Here is a 22,541-nt window from a genome sequence, read left to right on the forward strand (position 1 = left end):
TTAATTAATTATTAATAATCAACACATAATAATGAAAAAAATAATAATCAACATTAATAAAATTATTAACTAACAAAAATAAAAATAATTGATACTTTCATGAATATTTACAAGCTTGCAATAAAACTCTAAAACTATAAACAAAAAACATGTATTTTTATACCTCTCTATGGTTACTAGTTCCTGTTAAAAATTAATGTTTTTGTAATTTAAAATTTCATTTTTATTTGGAATAATATTTCATAGAAAGAAAACCATTTCTTGACTTTTCATCATGTGAATCTGTATCTATTTACATGTCACTCAAGTGACATCAAGTCACTTGTTTATCAAGTGTTTATTTTCCCCTATGTTTAGTTAAAATTTTAAGAATTTAAAATACATAAAAACAAAACTTCATAAAATATTATAATTTATAATTTTTTTTTTTTTTTTTAATTGATCTTATTTAAGCTCCGCAATTAAGGCCATTAGCTGTAAATAGAAACAGTAAGTTCTTTTTGTGTAAGGTTTGTTTGTAAAGTTTGGTTAATACAATTGGAACACTTGTGTGTATGTATGTGCGCTATAAATTCGTCACCAAGAACTCGGGTGGTCATCCATCCGAGAGCTAGCGACGCTGGCCGATGCTTGATCTCAGACACATTAATGACTGAGGCTAACTACCGCGCCACATCAGGCCACAATTTTATAATTTATAATTATTAATTAATTATTATCAGTTTATCACATGATTATATTGATATAGGTAATAAATATGGTATGAAATCAGTGTAACCATTTAGTGTTTACCTCATGAAACATACTAAGAAAACTCAGTTATTAAAAATAAAAAAATGAATATATTTTTAAATATTTTAATGAAATAATTTAAGAAGGGTGAAAGTTTCAAAGTGAAAATTTCAAATGAAATATTTCACACTCATAACCCTACTTATAACTGTAAACGGCGATTAGACTTAGCAAATTTATTTAGCATGTCTTCATTTTTAAGTCTACAAGAAATGTCCTTTTCTATACAGTGCTCGAATTGGGAGGAATGCATGAGAACTCAGATCCTAAACTAGCTTTTGATATTAATTAGTGTCCCATTAGTTCTACATTTTCCTAAAAGAACGCACGGGTACACAATCGAGCAATAAAAAATATGAATGACAACTAAATATTTGTTTTTTTTTTTGTATATTGTACTTATACGTTTTTAATTGAATCTCCTACCTATGATAGTTTTTTTCTATTTAATACAACTAGGACAAAAAATTAAAATTTAGAAGTGATTGAAAATGTAAACATATTATCACTTAGTCAAAAATAATATATATTAGGATTTATTTAATTTAAAATATGATGGTAGTAATTAAGGGGGTGTGGGGACGAAGCCCCCACGAGTTAATGTTTTATAAATATTTAGTTGGAATGCTGTTTTTTAATTTCTATTTGAGTTCTCATTCTTTTAGTTTACAGATTCGAGCACTATTTCTTTATAAATTATAAAAGTACCTACTAGAAAATCTACCTCGATGCATATAGACATACGTATAGGTAAACAATTTTTTATTTTCCTCGTGGCAGAAAAGGATCTTCCATTTGTACCTACTACCTACTAGACGAAATTAGTAAAGCGAAAGACAATGATAAAAAAATATATAAATTTAGATAAATATTTAAATCAACAACTAATTTCATTTCCTCTAAACTAAAATTTAATTGTGTACGCGTGAGATAATTTTTTGCAACTAACATTTATGAACGAAGACATTTACATTCATATTTATAAGTCCCTAAAAATAAAACAATAGTCAATAGGTACATTTTTTTAAGTATATAAAATATAAATTCAATCTAAAACATTAAAATTTTTACTTTCTTATGTTCAATGAAATATTTACTCTGATCATAGTTCAGTTTATGAAAATTATCAATAAATGTCGCCATTTTTAATTTTTCAGGAGAAAATCCTTTTTTTTTAAGTAAAAAATTAAAATATAATCTATGACTTGATTGTACAACGTTTACGATAAATACCTGATTCGTTCATATTCTGCGGCTCAGAATCTATGGTTGTTAAAACATGAAAATCATTTAATTTATAAATTTATTAAAAATAGCGAATATACGATAATAATTATATTTATACCCTGTTATTACTCTGAAACGGATTATCTATACTTAAGAATTAAGATGTTATATAACAATTTATCATACTATCATATCATTAATTTTAAATACCGTGTTACTAACATTAATAACAACAATTAATCATAATATATTCTGTAAATTGATATTAATCAATAATTATATTATTACTTACGTATTATAGTCAGTGTACAAGCATGTTGGCTGTACCTACCTATACACTGACTATCAAGTTGGCTATAAAATCCCAAAATTATTTTATTTTTAATTAGGTACTGATGATGGATTTAAAAAATAAGGGGGTTTAAATAAAACTACCCCCCTCCCCCCAAATTGCGCTTATTTTTGAACCTATGTATGTTCTGGTGCTTTCAAGTCTCAATAATGAAAAAACAATGAGAATTTTTATTTTGCTATTTACAATGAATAATTTTTATTATTAATAATTATAAATGTACAAAACTAATTATTTTTGGAGGCAATAATAGTATTTTTTTTATACATTCAAACAATTTTAAAAATTTAAATACTACTATAGCCGTTATTACCGACCAAATTTCCGCATTCTATATTTTTGATCAAATCGTTTTTGCATCGGTGTCCATGAATATTTTGATTACAGTGGCACAGTGCATTAGTATAAATACGGACCGCATAACGCCTTTTAACAAATTTCGTGCAGCTCATACCTACTAAAACTAAATATTATGTTCTAAAATTTGACATTCGACTTTTTACACTTTAAGAGAAAGTAAAATAAAATATTTATTTTGTGGTTTTATTATAAAAAAATATAAACAATCTTTTATTTATTTTATCTTATTATTAATCATCATTAATAAAAAAATACATCCAAAGAAGACTTTTTGTAAATTAAATTGTTTCATTTTCGAGTGATTTTCAAAATTTTTATTTGTCTCTTTCCAAAATCTTAATCAGGACCGAAGAGTTAAAGAAATCCAATTTTTTTTTTTTAAATTTTGTTTTATTTTGATTTGATTATTATTTTTTTAATACGAGTATAAAATTATAAAATAATAAATCTATCATATTATTATATTTTGTAATATAAAATAATGCTTTCACGCTTAAATAATGACAATTATCAATTTTCAAACTACGAGCTGCGGTGTCCGAGTGGTTAAGGAGTTGGACTCGAAATCCAATGGGCTCTGCCCGCACAGGTTCGAATCCTGTCCGCAGCGGAATCACTTTTTGTCGATTTTCTTCTTGAGCTTTTCTTCTCGTTTACTGATATGACGATATGCGGCATCCGTATGAGACACACGAACACTCGAAGAACGCCTTGTCAACTTACTGTCCGGTGTGTTTTCGAATTCGTGAGAGGAAAATTTACGAATCTGTTTTGTTGATTTTTATTGTGACGCATCACTTCTACATCAAAAACTACACTACGTCCATCGTACGATAATACCGCGATTAGTTTTGCACCGGAACGACGGTCACACTGTATATTCGGTCGCCGCCGCGGTTGCCATGAGTTACACCTATAGGCCATGGACAACTCCGCTCTACTACGACAGCCACGGTCTGCCGCCCCTCACGGCTCACACTTGTCTACAGTCGGTTCGTTGCTGTGTTTGTTGACGTTAAGCCTGTACGCTGTCGCTGTTATCGTCGTTATTCGTTTACGTTTTTTGTATTTTTGTAGTAGGCTTTTTTAAAATTTTTTTTTGTTCGTATATACACAAATATCAGAATCTAGAATACGCCATGCCTGGACGTATTTCTGCAGCAGTAGTGATATGACATCTCGTGAAAGAAACGAACGTGAGTAGTACCCATGAATTATCCTAAAATTATTGTTATTAGTTTTTATCTTCGTGTGTTGTGTACCCTTATTGCCTGTATATTGAGCACTTACTTATTGCACAGAGTTAGCTTACACAGAATAATTACCTATATCAAAGAATTAGTTTCGGGCGAATATCTGATGAGTAATGACTATTATATTACTTTCCTTGAGTTCTCCTCGCGGTTATATTAAATCACTTTGCTGATCCTAATTGGACAATCAATGTAGATTGTACCTACCTGTAGTATAATTGTTTCTGGCGAGCAATATCTGTAGAATGTGATGCCAAGCTGAATTCACACAAATTCACACAGTTCGGCCGAAGAGAATCGTAGTTTGGTCATACCACCATCATTTTACTGATTCAGACCGAAAAAAATCGACATCTGTTTCGTTTCTAGGTATTATATACCTGTAAATAAATAAATTACAACAACAATAAAGAAGACAATAATATCGATGGTGCCCACTCGACACGCGTGTTTGGTGCTTCACAATATTCGTTTATTATTATCACGCGATAAGACGACTACAAAATATAATATACGGACACCTGTAGTGACAGTGTAGTATGCCCGTGTGTGTGTGCGATCATTCCGGCTGTAGTCGTGTACCTACTCGTGTCACTAAATCATCGATAATTCTATATTAGTTGTTCGTGTACATTATCACAATATTTTATTATTGTTCTTTACTCAAACTGTTTGGTAGTCAACGAAATGCCGTTCATTGTAGGTATAGGTAGGTAGTTATTATAGTTAGCCGCGTTTTTGTCGAAAATTTGCTTTTGGGTGTTAGGGTGCAATGTAGTTCGATTAGCAAACTGTACACCTATATACGATTTGTGTTCGAAATCGGAACATTTTACGTTAGGTACTTAGAAAATATTGTTATGGAACAATTGCAATTCTTTACAATATTATTATAAGTGAAGTACAAAATATGCGAGTGATCTCAAAACTGGTATAGTCAAATATTAAACACGTTATTTTTCGACGTACGATGACAGACTTGAGTGTTTGCGATGTTTAAAGTGATTAATTTTAAATATAATAACTAATTTCATAAAATCGTAATAACAGTTTAAGTTATATTGTATATATTATCATTTTGTATAGTCTCATATAATTATATATATTTAAAAATATATCGTGATTTGTGTTACATTTAACATATCTAGTTAACATTTATCACATATAAGTCACCTGCGCTTAGACAGTGTGTTTGTAACTGTAGTATGTAACAGGTGTTTATATTTTATGTTTTTAGTTTGTTTACTTTTTAGGGTTGTTAAAAATATCTTCTTTTTTTTGTTTCTGTATTTTATATAACGTAAGCAAATTATGAAAATTATTATTATTGGAAGACTATAATGGCAGTGCAATTTTTGCTGGCTAATCGGTTCTTATAAATCTTTGAACCACGTGTGATCCGTGAATATCTGTCGTTGAAAACTACGTTAAAAAATTACTATAATATTATAGTAGTTACAATCCACCAGCGTGATTTTTCATCGTTATTGTTTCGACACCGACCTCTGTTGAGAAAACCATTGTGTTTCTTGTTATTCAACCTGTAATCAAACAAAATATGAACCGAGGCAATGGATCTTAATTGAAATTGTTGACAGGTTTACCTTAACTATACAATTTACCGAATGAGCGTACTATAGTTCAAATAATTACGTTCAATAATCATGCTCAGCAAAAATTTCCATAATGCGTTTTTTTACTCAACATTTAATACGGTGACATCCTTGACGGTTAGGTAAAAAGTTATGAAAAATCGGTCAGAATTTCGTCAACACTATCGTTTGTGCATTGTGTTGATGCACCATATATTTTATATTATATATTTATTATTTATATAACACGAGGACTACTGGTTTTTAAAAGAACCGTATAAAATGATTCGCGTCCTTCGATTACCGTCTAATAATGTAGTACGTATTATCATTCATGTACTTTTTTCGATCGCGCGGAGTTAGAGTCACATGAAATAAACCTGATGGATATAATATTATTAAAGATACTATAAGTATCTCATCATTATTGTTGGCGTCTAGTGGTCGGTGGGTATATCAGGTGTGTCCCATTATTACCTTTATATTTATAGTGTAGCAGTAAAATATACCGGACGCACCTGCTGGAAGTCTCGAATTCAAAGAAAAATATATAGAATGAGAATAAGGTATACTTATTTTGCTGTTCGATATAAACCAGATAATATTGCAAAAACTGTGTATCTTATATTGTTTTGCAAGTGATTTAGTTTTAGGTTCTATAAAATGCCGTAGAACCAGGGGCGCAATTTCAATGAAAAAACTGGGGGTGCTTATGCTCCTCTATTTATTTTTATTATGTTATTTTAAGGTTATGGATACATGTTTCTATTAAAATCTAAATAAACATAAAATATCTTGAGGGTGCTAAGTACCCCCCCCCCCCCTAAATTGTGTCTATGCGTAGAACGTAGGGTTGTAAGTAATTTTGACATGGTCATATTATTATTATTTTCTTTTATTGTTTTATATGTTTACTTTTACAAAATATTGCTATAACTGTAAATTAACCTTAACAGTTTACACCTATAATTTTCTTAAAATAAATATCAAGTTTAACGTTTCTATTTTTGATAAGAAATTTGAACTTTTTTATTTTATCATTTTCTCAAATGATAATTCACAATTCATCATAAAAAGAGAAGGTTATAGGTGCCTTGAATAAATATGTTATGAGTAGACCGTAACACTGACGCATCACTATCGAGCTGTATCATGCCCGTCTATTGACTACTGGTGACGATGTCAACAATAACGACGCGTAAAGAGGGAATGTTTACGTAAATATGGTGTATATATATATGTGTGTGTATAATATACAGTACAACAACGATGACGATTATTTCATCCGTGAATATGATTGAACTCTTGTCGTTTGAAATGGAAAGAAGAAAAATTTAAAAAAAAAAAAATCAAACGTTACAATGATTAACTAACTGCGGCGGCGATGGCAGTAGCCATGACCCGTTTTACCCTATCGGACCGACCGAGAGACAATATTATATTATATTATATACGCACGACTAGAAATTAGTTTAAGGCGTAGGTACACACCTCCACCCCCGCCACCACCGTCATCGTACTTACAGCTGCGGTTGCAGTCGACGGCAGTCACCGGCAGCCAGTCAGATTCCTTTTTATCTATTATATACAAATATGGTGCCGATATTCCACCTTCACCGTGCAGTACTATACCACTATATATATAAAAGTAATGTACGTGTCCTGTTTCTCAATGTGCGCAATCGTGCACGCAGCGCGCACCTTATATTATACACTGTCGTAAAACTCGGTAAGGTCTACATACTTGGCGACAAAATCTACGTATCCTCAAACCACCTCCACCGCCGTCCACCACCATGTATATTTTGAAAGAGCAGTTGTGAACCTAACATAGCATCGGTTTTGAAGTCGTATCACATATCTAACGCCTTCTCGAACGTCCACACTTAAACATATTTGTATACAATATATTATATATATATATGTATTATTATTATACTGCAAACTTTTCGATTTTATTTATTTGAAATCATTGGCTATCGACAGGTTGTATGCGATTTTTATTTTTCTATTTATTAATTTTCGACTATTAGGTATAACTGTTTGGTTTTTGCATGTGGCGAACAACTAGTCGGCAACGTTTTTACATTTTTTGTTTTTTCGTCCGCCGTCGAGTAATGTACCTATATACGTATATATAATATATATAATATACCTAATATATCCTAACTCCATCATTCAGGCGTTCTTTGTATAAATATAAATTACAACGAGACTTGAGATGATATATCTATGTATGCGTATTTGTGTACATTTACAGTATACGTCATGTTTACGATAATAATATTTGTAAGATATTTCCATCACGTAGGAACGAAAGTGTGCAGCGTCGCGACCGGAATGATATGAGATCCTCTGCCGCGCGTCATATTACGCGTACACGATTCCGGGGAACCTGTTTTCCTCATCGGATGGATGGACGACGCCATTGTAAACAATTTTTTTTCCACTGGCCGTCGGCGGGGACGACGACGACAGACGGACGAGAATTTTACCGCTCACCACCGGGGCACACCTTGCACCGTCGCCGCGAGTCGTGTTCAATGTTCATTAACCTAACCCCACTCCCACTTACTCGATATACTATCTATTAGTATGCGCGGGGGCCATTGTCTTTTTTCGGTTTCGCACGTTTATAATTTTTATATACATACATATATACATATAGGTATATTAAACGAGGAATAATGAGAAACGTTCAACGCGGACCTCATCATCATGATAATTATTTTATTAAAATATATCAGATATACTATAGTATAGCCAGAATAAGTAGGTATTATGTAGATACTGTGGATAAAAACAAAACAATTGACGCGGTCGAAAAAGCGAAACGCATAAGAAACATTCTCTGGATTACTAGAGGAAGTGATGCATCTTGTAGCACGGAAGAGAAATTGACGGCGGTGGCGTTATGTCGTTATGGGCGTTATAGCGGTTATAACCTTGCTATAATATTTGGATTTCGGATGGTGCTTCTAAAAATATAATATAATGTACTATTTTTTTATATATAATGCGAGGGTATCGTGCATTGCGCATAATTTTTTGAATATAAATCTATATAGTGATAAAAAGAAATTGTTTCAAAAGTGAAAATCCTTCATTATAATTACTGCATTCGATTAATAAAAACTAGTATGTCGTAATCGTATTACGGCAGAAGTATCAAGTAGGTATACATTATTTAGGTTTATGCGATTACGACGTACAGTTGCTCACATTTCCGTGTTGCGAACGCGCCGTATAACCGCAACAATAAATTGATATTATCGTCATCATTTTTTTTTTTTTTATGTTAGGTACGTAAATACAGTAAAGTATTTGCTCGCTAAAAAAGAAAAACTATTACTAAGATTGAAAAAATGCATTTCGATTTATTGTTCATCGTTGTTCTCATCCGGTTAGGTAGATAGGTGTATATAATGTTATTATTAGGAATATTGCAATAGTAGTGGCAGTAGTAGTTTTGTCGTGATTGAATAGAGCGACGGGTGAATGAAATGATCATTTTATAAACCGGGAGGCCCATGACCGCTGGAGACATCACGTACATTGTCCAATATTATTTTATTAAACATAATCATTATTATATATTTTTATTATTGCATTTCTATTAACTGACAATTTTATATTTAATAAAACGTGCGTGCTCCTATACCCGTGAACTTGATTTGCGTGTCTAAACATGTTTACATAGCATACGAAATTATGTATAGGTTTCTAGATAGTGACAAAAATGTTACACGGCAGTCGATGGTGCGTTGTGTTATGTTTAGACCATCGATGGTTTAATTATTACGTATTGCAAGTGGTTTTGAAACCGGACAAACTGAAATTATTGCAACGAAGACAATCTCTTTCATTTACCAGTAGTGGTGATAGGGAGCTACCTCTGCACTCGGCAGGAACGGGTCACGAATCTTTGCGTTTCATTATTTCTAAAGTCATTACTACCTATTCCGGTCTAAATAATACGACAAAAGTTATAACTTATAAGTATCGTTTTATTGACCAAATATTATTTATTGGATGTTGTAGCTTTGTACTATGTAATGTTTTTGATATTTTTTCCAAAATATATATATTTAGTGTGCGACATCACTTTAATATAGAAATCTTAAAAATGAAAAATGATAGTTATCTTATTATGATAGTTAATTTTAAATTAATTTCGATTGATTTAATGATATATATATTTTTAATTTTATGTTTTTCAATGAAATGCTTAAAATTAAACATTGCAATTAATAACAGTATAATCTATGTATACATATTAGTTTTTAACACATAGTCTTGAATTTATTACTGTAATACCATTTGAGGGGGATTGTGATAATTCTTAAATTCAAACTTCAGGTTATATTAAAACGGAATAATGGATATACACTTTTAATTCTTATATAATATACATAATAGGAAACTAAATTTTAACAAAGACTTAAGTTAACAAGTATTATTAAAATCGTTTGGGTCTTGGAATTAATCGTACTTATTATTATACATCAACATCATAGTATGTTAGGGTCTTCATGGTATTGTGGTATTTTATAGTAATTTTAATTTACTGGATTGCACGACTGATTATAATTTTGATCATATGGATTTTTAAATCATTTTTTTTAGAAAGAGGATCGATGCTCATATATAGCTTTAAACGATTTGTTATTTTTTGTAATAATATTATATACTTGTGTACAATAGTGATGCAAATAAGGTAATATTTATGCACGTAGGTACGTATAAATTGAATACGCGTTGAATGTTTATTGCGGTCATCCATGTCTGTTACTTATTTTTACGTAAAAACTATTTATAATGTCTTTCTTAGGCGGGTAGTTAATAGAAACAATATGCATCTCTATGCAAAATGGTTCATGTCGTCATTAGATTTATGACTAGTATGATATTTTATTATACACCTAAAGCTATAGGTGCTGTAAATTATCGAATGAAATTATTTTACGACTGAAAACACAAGAGGAACCAATTATTACTATTTGTATGCACTTCAAAATTGCATAGAAATCTAACAGATATTAGATATTATATTTGTTTGTGTTGGTATTTAATGGTTTATATTTTATATGTATTTAGGTTATAAAATAATAATATACCGGATATCATTTAGTTTATGTAATTGTCTAGAACAAATTTATAATTTCGGGTTATCTATTTTATGTTATTTTATTAAACAATAAGATGCATGTTAACAGTTCAAGTTTATGTAGTTTGCACAAGCTGCATTTGAAATAATTTACTAAAATACTCTAAAAAACAGTTTCAAATCAAGTTTAATAAGGAAATTAAAAAAAAAAATTGTCATATTGTCTAGTAGGTTTGAATATACAGTATGAATAATTTTATGATTATAATTAATAGAACAACATTTTCAAATATTTTTTTTTACATCAATTTACTTCATTATAATTTATATAAATATAATCTTCAGTAGGTAGTTGAAATAATATTTTATTATAACTATATGTTTAAAACTGTATTATTCTTCTACAGTTTTTGTTTTTGCTTATTGCCTATTTTTCAAATGTATTAAATAAAATTAATCAAAAGCTCGATACTGTATTCTTATTTCTTTGTTATAATTAGTCAACTTTACTCGAAGAGGAATTATGTATTTTATATTGTTATTAGACCTATTATAATATATTAGTATAAGACCGATAATAATATTTGTGAGAAACGATTTTTACTAAACAAGAATCATGTGAACTTAAATAATCAAGCTAGAATTTGTTTGTTCCAAAATGTATTAGATATGTGTATAACATGTTTTCAATGATTTACATTTTACACGGCAATTATTTTTCTCCAAATTCGTATAAATGTATGTTTTTTTATTTTGTACCAAATAAATAAATATTTTTAAGTAAAACATTTTTTTTAAATTTTTTAATAGGTAAAAAAATCATGTTAGGAAAAAAATTATAATAGAATATTTAATTAACCAACTTACTATTCCGAAAATTATAGGTGTAAGACAAAAAACAGTTGTTATCGTGTACACGTTTATTTTTATTATTTATGGTATAAAAAAAATTATATTAGAAATGAGACATATATAGTGCAGAATTATGTATGTTTGTGGTGACATTGTTTATATTATATTACATAACAATATAGATCTCGCGGTGTTTAATGCGGGATCGATTTAGGTCACATGCCAGTGTTTGTATAACGACAACAATAATGCATATAGTGTTGTTACGAATTGGCTTTTAACCTGGACCAGATGTATATTATGTTGGGGTTGGCTAGTTTTAGCATTAGCCATTTTGGTTTAATACAAACACATAATATAATGATGCCTTCTGTGAACCGGTAAAATCATCTCTCGGCCCACTTTCCAGCAACGGATATCCGTTCGTTATTCTAATACATGTATCTATATAACTTTATAGATATACAATTTAAGTATATTATGAATACAATCCACACAAAAGACACTGATGGTAATTGTCGGATCATTTTACTCTGGTCTGTTGGCCGTATGACCTACAGTCCATGTGTAACCTAATCCGAAACACAAAATAAAACTGCGTACGCTTGCCGTATGTTGTGTAACTTGGGAAGATTTAGTCATGTGCATACACAAATACATCTAACTGGAGAGTTTGCATTGTCGTATAGAAGTCAACCAAAATCATAATCTGCAGTTGCCTATTTAACATAGGTATATGAATATATATATATATATATATATATATATATATATTAGAAATGTGTTTATTATTATGTTTATGAGTGGGCGTGTGTATTACTTACTATATATGACATATATGTAAAGTAAATACCTAAGTATCCAACTTGTCATTTTTAGGTTGTCCAGATGTAATTTATTCATAATTATATTTTGTATAATTTAAAAGTATTTTTTTGTTAAATAGATGAGTGTAAATGTTTGAATGTTTTTTAGTTTTATCACAATATGTTTGAGTAATAGAATATGTAACTAAGTAAGGAACGGATTTATTTATATGTAAATGCATTCTTTTATTAGAACAAGATATTTAAAATTTTATAAGAAATATTCACAATTTAAATCACTCTTATTAATATATCACAAATTGTATTTTATATATTTTGAAATGATTAAATATGTTTACATATTTCACTGATTTGTCAATATTTTTAAACACATTTTATAATTTTATCATCGATATATGTTTTTTCGTAAAAAAAATCAAAATTTTTTTTTGAAAGTTTCTAATCGTATTACAATTTTTTAAGAAGTGTACCCTGATTTTTCTCAACTACCTAAACCAATAATTAATAGGTGGATAGCTGCTCAATATTATTGTGAACCCTTTTTAAAAATACAAAAACATTTTTTTTAAATTAGATTCAGAAACTTTTATGGCTATTGTAAAAACTCAAAATATTAGAAAAATGAAACATTGAAAAATAATTTAATTTTCATCTCGTTGAATTTTAGTTTTATTTTAGTTATATACAGTTACAAGATTAGAAACAAAAAATACGTCTTTAAATGATAGTATGCAAATTGTTGAATTAGCAATAAGAAAATTAAAACTTGTAAGTAGACAAATCGAAGATGTTGTTCGAAAGAAAATTTATGCTGTTGCAGAAACAAATTTAGGCTATACTGATTTTAAAATAATCAATGAAATAATAATTGGGAGACACTTCTAAAAATTTGGAATTATCGGCTTCAAATATGCTCCAATTACATCGATTGATGTGTAACGATCGTTAAGATATTTTAAAAATATTTTGAGACCTAACAGGCGACATTTAAAATTCAGTAATTTAAAATAAATCGTAATTATTTAATGCAACACGTATAATTTTGATATTTTTATAATTATATCTAATGTGTTTTTTCCATAAATGCATAGTACTTATACAGAAATAAAAATGTTTTTTTCTCACATATTTTATAAATTATACTTCCATATTTATATACATATTTTGTGTTTATATTATTTATAAATCTATTCCCTACTAATTAGAAATAACATTATATGTACCTAAGTATACGTATCTTAGAATAGTTGTATACTTTTTATCGTATACGCCTGAATAATAAATTAATTTATAATATGTTTGTAGAATTTGATGAAAAAATGTATTTGCATTACGTGAATATGAAAACCTGCAGTTTAGGTAATATATTGTAAATATCATAAATTTTGTCTCTATTGATAACTGATGAATCAAGTTTAGTAGGTATGTTTTGTTTGATATAAAATAAATTTATATAATAGTCTACTTATTTTAGTATAGTAAAAATAAATATAACGGGTAATTATTAAATTTCATATTATGTAATATTTTACAGTTTTTAGCTATAATTGAATTTAATCTTGTTTAGATTTTAGACATTTAGAAATTAATGTTTATAATTTAGTCTTTAGATGTCACGTCATGTTAATGGCATTAAAATCTATTTTATTGACTATTGGGATTCCGCTGTGATCTATTATTAATATCTTCTTCTGATCATTTCGTATGATTGCTTTGTTACCGTTTTCAACAACTAAATTGTTCTTGTCTGTATAATATTCAAATGACATTGTTTTGCGAAGTTCTGTGTAAAAATTGTATCCCCTCTTAAAGCTTAGTGTAACGGGTTAAATCGTGGAACAACTGTTAATGGACTCAATGAAAAATTGAAACACAGTAGTTTTTTGCTAAGAGATTTTATTGATATATCTTGCTATAGAATGACTAGGTATTAAGTGTATTGAAAAAATTGTTCTTGTAAGTTACACAGCTGAAAATCAGTCAGCATATTTATTGTTATCTATACAATCAAGTGTTTATAGTATTTCCGGTTAGTAGAATATTACTTCTGTGCATACTCCAATTGTATGTCAATTTTAGGTACCTATATAATATTATGAAGAATGATATTGTTGACATTTATAATTTATTTTAACTTAATGTTAGTGAGGAATAAAAAATATTTTTTTAATGATTTGATGTAATTTTGTTTTACATTATGTAAAAATAAATAAAAATGTTTTTGTATTCATTATGGTTAAGTTAGTTATTTAAATGTTTTTTTTTTTAGTAGCAATGCTTAAAGATTTTTACGTAATAAATTATACCTTTAAATTTCTAATGTCACATACTCATATAACTATATACTAAATTTTGAAATAAAAAATATAATCGATCTATTAACAAGTCTTCCAAAAAATTATGTTTCTTTGAGGAAATTATTAATTTTTATTAATAATGTATTCATTTCATATTTATAAACTAAAATACTACATCATATGAAAATATGGAAGCAGTAATATGTATTACTTATTTTAGTTCATATGATCACAAATACAAAATCGACTGTTTGCCAAAAATTATTAATAATGTATGTGTAAACAGTTTTAACCCGATTAATCGTGTATAATATAAAATTAATAATGATGTACCAATGTTTTAAGTTTTAACCTTTCTTATATTATGATCATAACATTCACACGATCATGTGAAATGTTTACTATACATTTAAATATATCTCATTTATATAATAAAAAATAATTATAAATTCAATTTTATTTTTAATTATCAGGTATTTTAATATTATTTATAATTGTTTATTAATTCCTAATCATTGCATACAATTTTAAGTCAATGAAATATTTAAATTTAAAGAAAAAACTATTTGTTGAGAATAATTATAATAATTGGTTTTGAGTATTCAATAATTATTGATTTATATCAATCCATGTATTGATTATTATGTATTATAGCCAGAATTATAGTATACTTGTATATCAGTATAATAAATTGATTTAAATTTTAATCCATAATTTTTGCAATTTAATTATTTTATCAAGTAATTAAATCTATTGCTGTATAGAATTATTTTACAAAAGATATTCTATGCCACCATCTCATTTATAATTTTTATTACTTCAGAGATTTCACACTTATATTATTGTTATAAAACTGTAGACAAAATTTTTATATATATGTTGTGTTTTTATATTTTTTGATAAGCTTCATCAGGCATGAAATCACTTTTCATTATTTTTGACATACATTCTGAATGTTGCGTAAATTACTATTTTATTGGTATATATATATAAAAAAAAAACAATGTAGTGTTATTGAATAATTATTGAAATACAGCTGACTACGTTCAAATCGTTAAACGATTAATAATAACTCGGTACTCAGGAGTAAATTTTTTTAATTGCAGATATATTATAGGTTGTTCGATTACTTTTTATTTTAATTTCTGTAGGTACCTACTTTTTTTTTTAATAAGAAGTATAAGTTATAACTAACACTTAACAGTTCTAATAACAGTTATAACAAATTCACAGTGCCTATTTATAATTTTTGGTTAAGTTTATTTTATATAGTAAACTTGTATATATTATATTACATCAAATAAAATGATGATTTCGGTGTTTTCTTCGTTGATCTTCAATTAAATAATAGTGCTCACATTTTAGACGGTGAAAAGTAGAGTTTATTTCATTGTTTATTTTTGTTATTGGTTATTCTTCTGTAGTGATTATACCTCATTTTAAATAAGATGTTAAATAACTTAGCCGTTTTTGTTTTAATACTATTATCAATTAATATAGATATTATATTTTCAACAATTTTTTTTAGTAAACTATATGAATTTGTTTACTTTTTTTCTACGTAAAATCATTTGTACTTAAATTTTTGTTTGAGAAATATTTTTTAATGTATCTGAATGTGAAAAATTAAAAGGATAGTATATGATTATTATTTTAAAGAAAAATATCCCTTATTGGTTAAGTTCTTATCTAATTTATTGGTAATTCATGATCAGGAAATAGGTCTTGATCGGATTTTAGGTTTTTTGATTAAGCTATTATTTTTTGTACCTTTCTTTTTCTTTTTATTACATAAATAAATGAACCATATTTTTCATTTACATAATAACCTTGAAAGAATCATAATAATGAATTTCATCTTGTATGAAGACATGAATACACTTAAACACAGAATAAGCACGCACACACTAACACTCATGTGTATATATAAATATAGAGTTTAATAAAAGTAATACAGGATCTATAGTGAAAGTAAAAAATACATTTATATGGAGTGTTATTTTTTTGTTGTTTGCACTAGGCCGCTTTGGTTCGTGTTTATTCAGCATTTATTTTCCTTTTAATCGGCTTAATAATATAGATTCTATGTAGATGGATGTTTAATAGCTTAAGTTAGTTTATGTATATAAATATCTTGTATAATAACTTTCAATTACTGAAAATTGTTTGCTGCTATCGCCTATCACATAAATATACTAATGAACATCAAAGATTTGTTGAAGATGATTTAATTGCAATAGAACATATTAAGTAATAGAAGTATTGCTTACAAATCGAAATATATGTATTAATTAATATTTAACTACCAAGAATTTTTTATTCAAACTTACTACGCACACCTTTTTGTATTCTTTATAACTTTTATTTCATTATGTGGGTCGCTCCACATGCTTATACATATTATTCTGTATCGAGCCCATTGGAATATTGATCACGCAAGAATGTCCCGGCTTAATTTTACTTCCGGGTGCCTGCAAATACAATAGACATGATTTAGCATACCAATTATATTTTTTTTTATAAAGTCTATGTAATACTTGATTTTGTATTTTTTTTTTTTTTAAATAATATTTAAATATATTACCTTATGATTTCTTAATATATATATATATTGTATATGATGCATATTACTGAGAATAATTAATTTGATTAGTTAATATATGTTATAATGATAGCTCTAACTATGTTGACGTAGGTCTTATTTAGATAAAGTATTATGTACCTACCTATTAATTTTACTTTACAATCATTTTTACAGATTATTATTTGTATTTCCATAATCACGATTTCATTAATTAGCCGAGTATAATCCATAACGAGAAAAACCTGTCTGTTATTTTTGGTCAATATAATTTCAATAGATGTCTTGTAACTTATAATAGTTGTATTTTGTAAAAATGAGAGTTGTGATGTCTTGTTATAGATTGAACAATGACTAGTTGAAAAATAAAAATAAATTTGGCTTAAAATGATATGTGAATTTTATGTAGTTACACTGTTGTAATATTTTTTTTAAATGTGATGTATATAATTATACTATATAATTATTCTATTTATAGTGTATTGTGTAACATATTATGAATCATAAATATATTGCAGTTTCTTTTGAAAATTTCAAATGCCTTAAAAAAGTAATTTATCATTTGCATAATTAATTTGTAAGAAATCAAATAATTAATTAGATTCAAGTTTATTTTTAAAAACTTATTACTAATATATTATAGGTATTTGGTTTTAATGTTTTTGCTTATTATTATGGGAGTGCCCTATAAATTGAACAATTTTTAGCTACTTGGATGTTGAAAAATTGTTAATTAATAAAATACATGTTTGATGTATAATCCCAGGTTAATTATTTCACCCTGAATATTTTTTTGTGAGAACGAATGTTAGTTTGTTTTATTATGATATATTATTTTATTTATTTAAAAAAACAATTTGTTTTATTGATTTTAATAAGTATTTTTTTTTTAGATTAACAGAATGAAGTAATCGAACCAGATAAAATATTAGTTACAAAGAAGTCACTAATATGCGAATCAATGGCGCTGAATCACTATCATCGTCTTCAAAATCTGAAGCCGGTAATTTAAAAAATAAAATAAACTAAGCAGTTAATCAATTTTAATTAGAAACACTTTATTAATTAGCTTAATAACTTAGATTAGTCGAGCATACATGTCTATGTATTTTTACCAAATTTAAAGCATTAATAGGTTTTTAATGTGAAAATTATTAACTATTATATAATTAGGTTAAAGTGAATAACGGAATAACGGGTTAATTAAATTCTCACTGTCACTAATTTAATTGCAAGATTTAAAGTAATCTTATAGTTTATTAAAAAATGCATTTTTAAAACGTCCAAAATTGTTTATTATTATTATAGTAATTGTGTTTTAAAATATAATTAAATATTATGTTATAAGTTATAACTATTATAAGTTTAGCAATGTTTTTGTCCAAAACATTTTTCTCATTAAGGCAGATTTAAATAAATATTGTATTTCATACCGTGATTAAGTAGTTAAGCAAATTTAAGGTATTATATAAATTGAGATAAGATGATTATAAATCTCAGCATAGATTGTAATCGCTATAGCTCATCTTCTCTGTTCCAATGAGCATCGCTCTTTGCGTCAAAATAAAAAAGTATGTTTTTTCCGATAGTCTATTTGCCCCAAATTTACCTGGTTTAATTTATTATAATAAAGTAATATATTTTTTCCTCAAATACCTAATAATCAGTACAATTTTATTTAAATCATTGTCAACTGTACGAATTTTTTTAAATAATAATATCAATAATACAAATTATTGTAAGCAATAATAAATAGTTAATAAGTTTATATTTTTTTTGAAAATTATAAGCTATCGGTAATCAATAATTATAGTCAATTGTATGATTTTTTTAAAATAATAATCACCAATACATATTTTAATCTTCGTTTTAAGAAGTAGTAAAATGTTAATCGATTAATGTTTTATGAACATCAGACACTGATTTAGGATTTGAAGGAAGAGGTTTTTCACGAGCACAGTAAATACATTTTCTACAGCAGATACATCAGATATAGTAAAATCTGAATTAGTTATGTAGTTATTCATTTCAGTTAAAATAATTTTCCCAGGACGAATACTTTTGTTTTTGACATGCTGCAGTTATATTTAAAATCTATAGACTTATAAAAATAAATTTTTATACGTTACTGACACGAGTACACGACGTTTTTTAAATATAAAAATTAACCGATTCGTTAATGTAAAATGTTTACGCAGGTAAATTTGACGCAAATGGGCTGTCGGAAAAAATATACCTTTTTTTTATTTTCGCGCAAACGGGCTATACTCAAAACGAATTAATTTTTTTAGTGCAAATGGGTAACCCCTGTTTTGACTAACGTGTATACGTTGTATAAGTGGGTAGTATACATAAACTGTTATAGATCGTCATAACTTGCTAAGAAAATCTGCTAGTTAATTTAAAAAATTCAATGATAATAATAACTTCATAGGTCTTTTGATCGATATAATTTATCACAGACCATCCGTGTGCTAATGTTCCAATAGTCATATCACTGCATCGTATATTAGGTAGGTATATAATATATAAAGGATGGTCACCTATCTTATATAAAAACAACGATCAATACGAAACGATCAAACGGCAACAATAAAAATAGTTGAATTCCGTTTTGAAAACCAATTTTTACCGTCATCGTCGTCGTGGTCATTGTTATCACTAAGCATATATTATGTTATACCTCTATACATTTCAGGCGTCGTCCCCGGCGGCACGGTAGTTCAGCACATATAATATAGTTTTTATTTATTATAATGTTTGACTGAAACACCATCGTCAAACTTACATCACTTAGATAGATCGTATATTATGTACGCGATAACAATATAATACGTATGTATACGTGTGTAATGTACCCACCAAAGAAGTGTTAACGACACTATACATATATCTCGTTTGCGGTGTGTCTGTTTAAATACGCCGTTAGATTTCTTCGAAGGCCGTGGGAAATCCAAAGAACCTGCGCTCGTTCGTCTTTGTCGTCGTCGGATGCCTTGGTTATACGAGTATGTGCGTAATATAAACTTGCCGAAGTATACGTAGGGCTCCTCAAACATGTTATGTTGTTCCTAGACTACAATAATACTTATTTAGGTGTTAGGTACTCATCAGTCCTCATATAGGATATACCATAAGCCTTTTAAAATGTGGTTTTAATATAGAAAAGAACCAATAAAAAAAATAAAAATAATAATTTGTTTAATAGTCTATAAATATATTTTATCTCTATCCAAGAAAAAATAAATTTAAAATTTCTACATTATATATTATTATCCATTTCGAATTATTTTTCAATATATTATATACAGTGTCAATAAGTTTCATGAAACATAGCTTAATCGTGGTAAATGTATGTAACTATGTATCTCGTATATCTATACACGGTATATTTGTAATGTCACGTATTCCAACCTATTTATGTGTTATGTCCACCACCACTTTTTGTGTGTGTAAGGTGGATAGGTGAACAACAACAAGTTTATCGTTCGACCGCTCTTATATCGTAGTATATAGTATGTAAATATACCACTTCAGTAGATGGTGGACGGCCCGAGTGCTATTCTATTCGATCGCCAAAAAACCATACTAGCGAAAGCAAATATCGTGCATGACATTGTGGCGTGGGATAAATAAAGTAAAATAAACACAAAAATCTTAAAACATTGAACATTTTTACTGCAATTGAACCATGGTGGTTAATGAGCATTATACCGGTGGTGGCTTCCATTCACCGGAGTGTACATCCGATCGTCCGTCATGATAATATAATAATATATAATATTATTATTGTATATTGTACTTTATACAGGATGTGCGTCGGCCTTGACACTCCTGCGTCGCCTAGTTCCGGACGACGTCATACCAATGGTCAGTTGACAATGATTTTTTTTTACGTTTTTATGGGAAATACTGTTTTTTTACCGTCATTATTATTATTCAAAACTATTCGAAAAAATATTACACGTTGTCGTATCCATGCTTGTGATGCGATGCATCTGCAGTTCGCAACCGGTTCGATTATATGACGTGTACTATGAAGCTGATAGAGCCGCGGGTTCATCGTGAACCTTGATTTTTATTCCTATATATGCGCGAATAATTTTTTTTTTCCGTAATAATATCTTACAGTTTTATTCTTTTATAGTGTTTCGATCTGCAATTCTTAAATTCTTTTAATCGTTCAATATAACCAGTTAGAGCGAATCAACTAATAGTGTATAGTATATTTATAATATATAGGTATAGTAGGTACCTATGAACTAGTGTACCTCCGACTGGCGAGTCGTAGATGTTACTTTTATTTATCTAATTCGATTATATGTAATTATATTCGTTGTTTTACATATTATATTGTGTCATATATTATGCAAGTATTAGTTAGTTTTTATTAAAATTAGCATTTTTTTTCCATTGCTAAGTCCGTAAAAATGTGTAAAACTCAAATTGTGTGTCTTTGAATTTAAATAGCTGAGCGTAAGCATTAAGCGATATCCTCATCTTCGAATTTTATGGTAATGAGTGTTTATGTTCGAATATAATGATCATTTAAACATCTGAACTATACACGTACCTATTATATTATTTTAATATAGACTCATCTGTTTTGTTGTCAGCTATTAAGCCGATTAATCGCATAGGTAATAACTTATTGTTTACTAATTACTATTGCTACAGTGACGAAGCAAATTGCTTTATATTCAAATAGGTTTACATTTCTAATACTTATAATTCTTAACTGATTTAATTTTATTTCTCAGGTGACGATTTCTTCATTTGTAATCGATATTATTATTGTTATTAAAAATATTTCAAATCAGACATCACAATCATTCTACAAAAAAGATACATCAGGACATTCGTTTATTACAACATAGTTTTCATTAGAAATTTAAATATTAAAAAATAAATTATATTTACTGTTGTAGCTACATTATAACTTTAAATTTATGTAATTCTGATATCCATTGATATTGTATTATTATTATTATTATTATTTTTAAAAATAAGTAAGCTATATATTTTTATTTTTACTTTTGAATGTGATCATTATATAGTAAATAAATCTTGTACAACTTGTCGTTTCGGTCCCGTGAATTTCGTGCGAAAATAAAGATTTTCAACCTTGGAAATTGAAACTATAAGTCATTGAGATAATGTCAAACAAGTTAAGTGTGGAATTATGAAAGGTTGTAAAAACTAGTAACATTTTTCCATTATTATGTAGGTAGGTACAAACCATTTATTAAGTTATTTTTTCATAAGTAATATTTATAATAATCCATTAAAATGTACCTATTA

General features: G+C 27.8%; 1 protein-coding gene and 1 non-coding gene across 2 annotated transcripts in view; both read left to right on the forward strand.

Annotated features, from left to right (window-relative positions):
• The first annotated feature begins 3,259 nt into the window (after positions 1-3,259).
• Positions 3,260-3,341, forward strand: Trnas-cga. The gene has a single exon. It is a non-coding gene; the product is annotated as a tRNA-Ser (tRNA).
• Positions 3,342-3,687: 346 nt separating this feature from the next.
• Positions 3,688-22,541, forward strand: part of LOC112600142 (echinoderm microtubule-associated protein-like 2) — a 50,857-nt gene continuing 32,003 nt past the window's right edge. The window contains exons 1-2 of the mRNA XM_025347306.1: positions 3,688-3,927; positions 18,134-18,243. Of these exons, the coding sequence (XP_025203091.1) occupies positions 18,192-18,243 (52 nt within the window). The 5' untranslated portion in view covers positions 3,688-3,927; positions 18,134-18,191. The remainder of the gene's footprint in view (positions 3,928-18,133; positions 18,244-22,541) is intronic.

Source organism: Melanaphis sacchari, unplaced genomic scaffold (assembly GCF_002803265.2).
Source record: "Melanaphis sacchari strain LSU unplaced genomic scaffold, SCAv2.0 Contig61_pilon_pilon, whole genome shotgun sequence".
Lineage (NCBI taxonomy): Eukaryota > Metazoa > Arthropoda > Insecta > Hemiptera > Aphididae > Melanaphis > Melanaphis sacchari.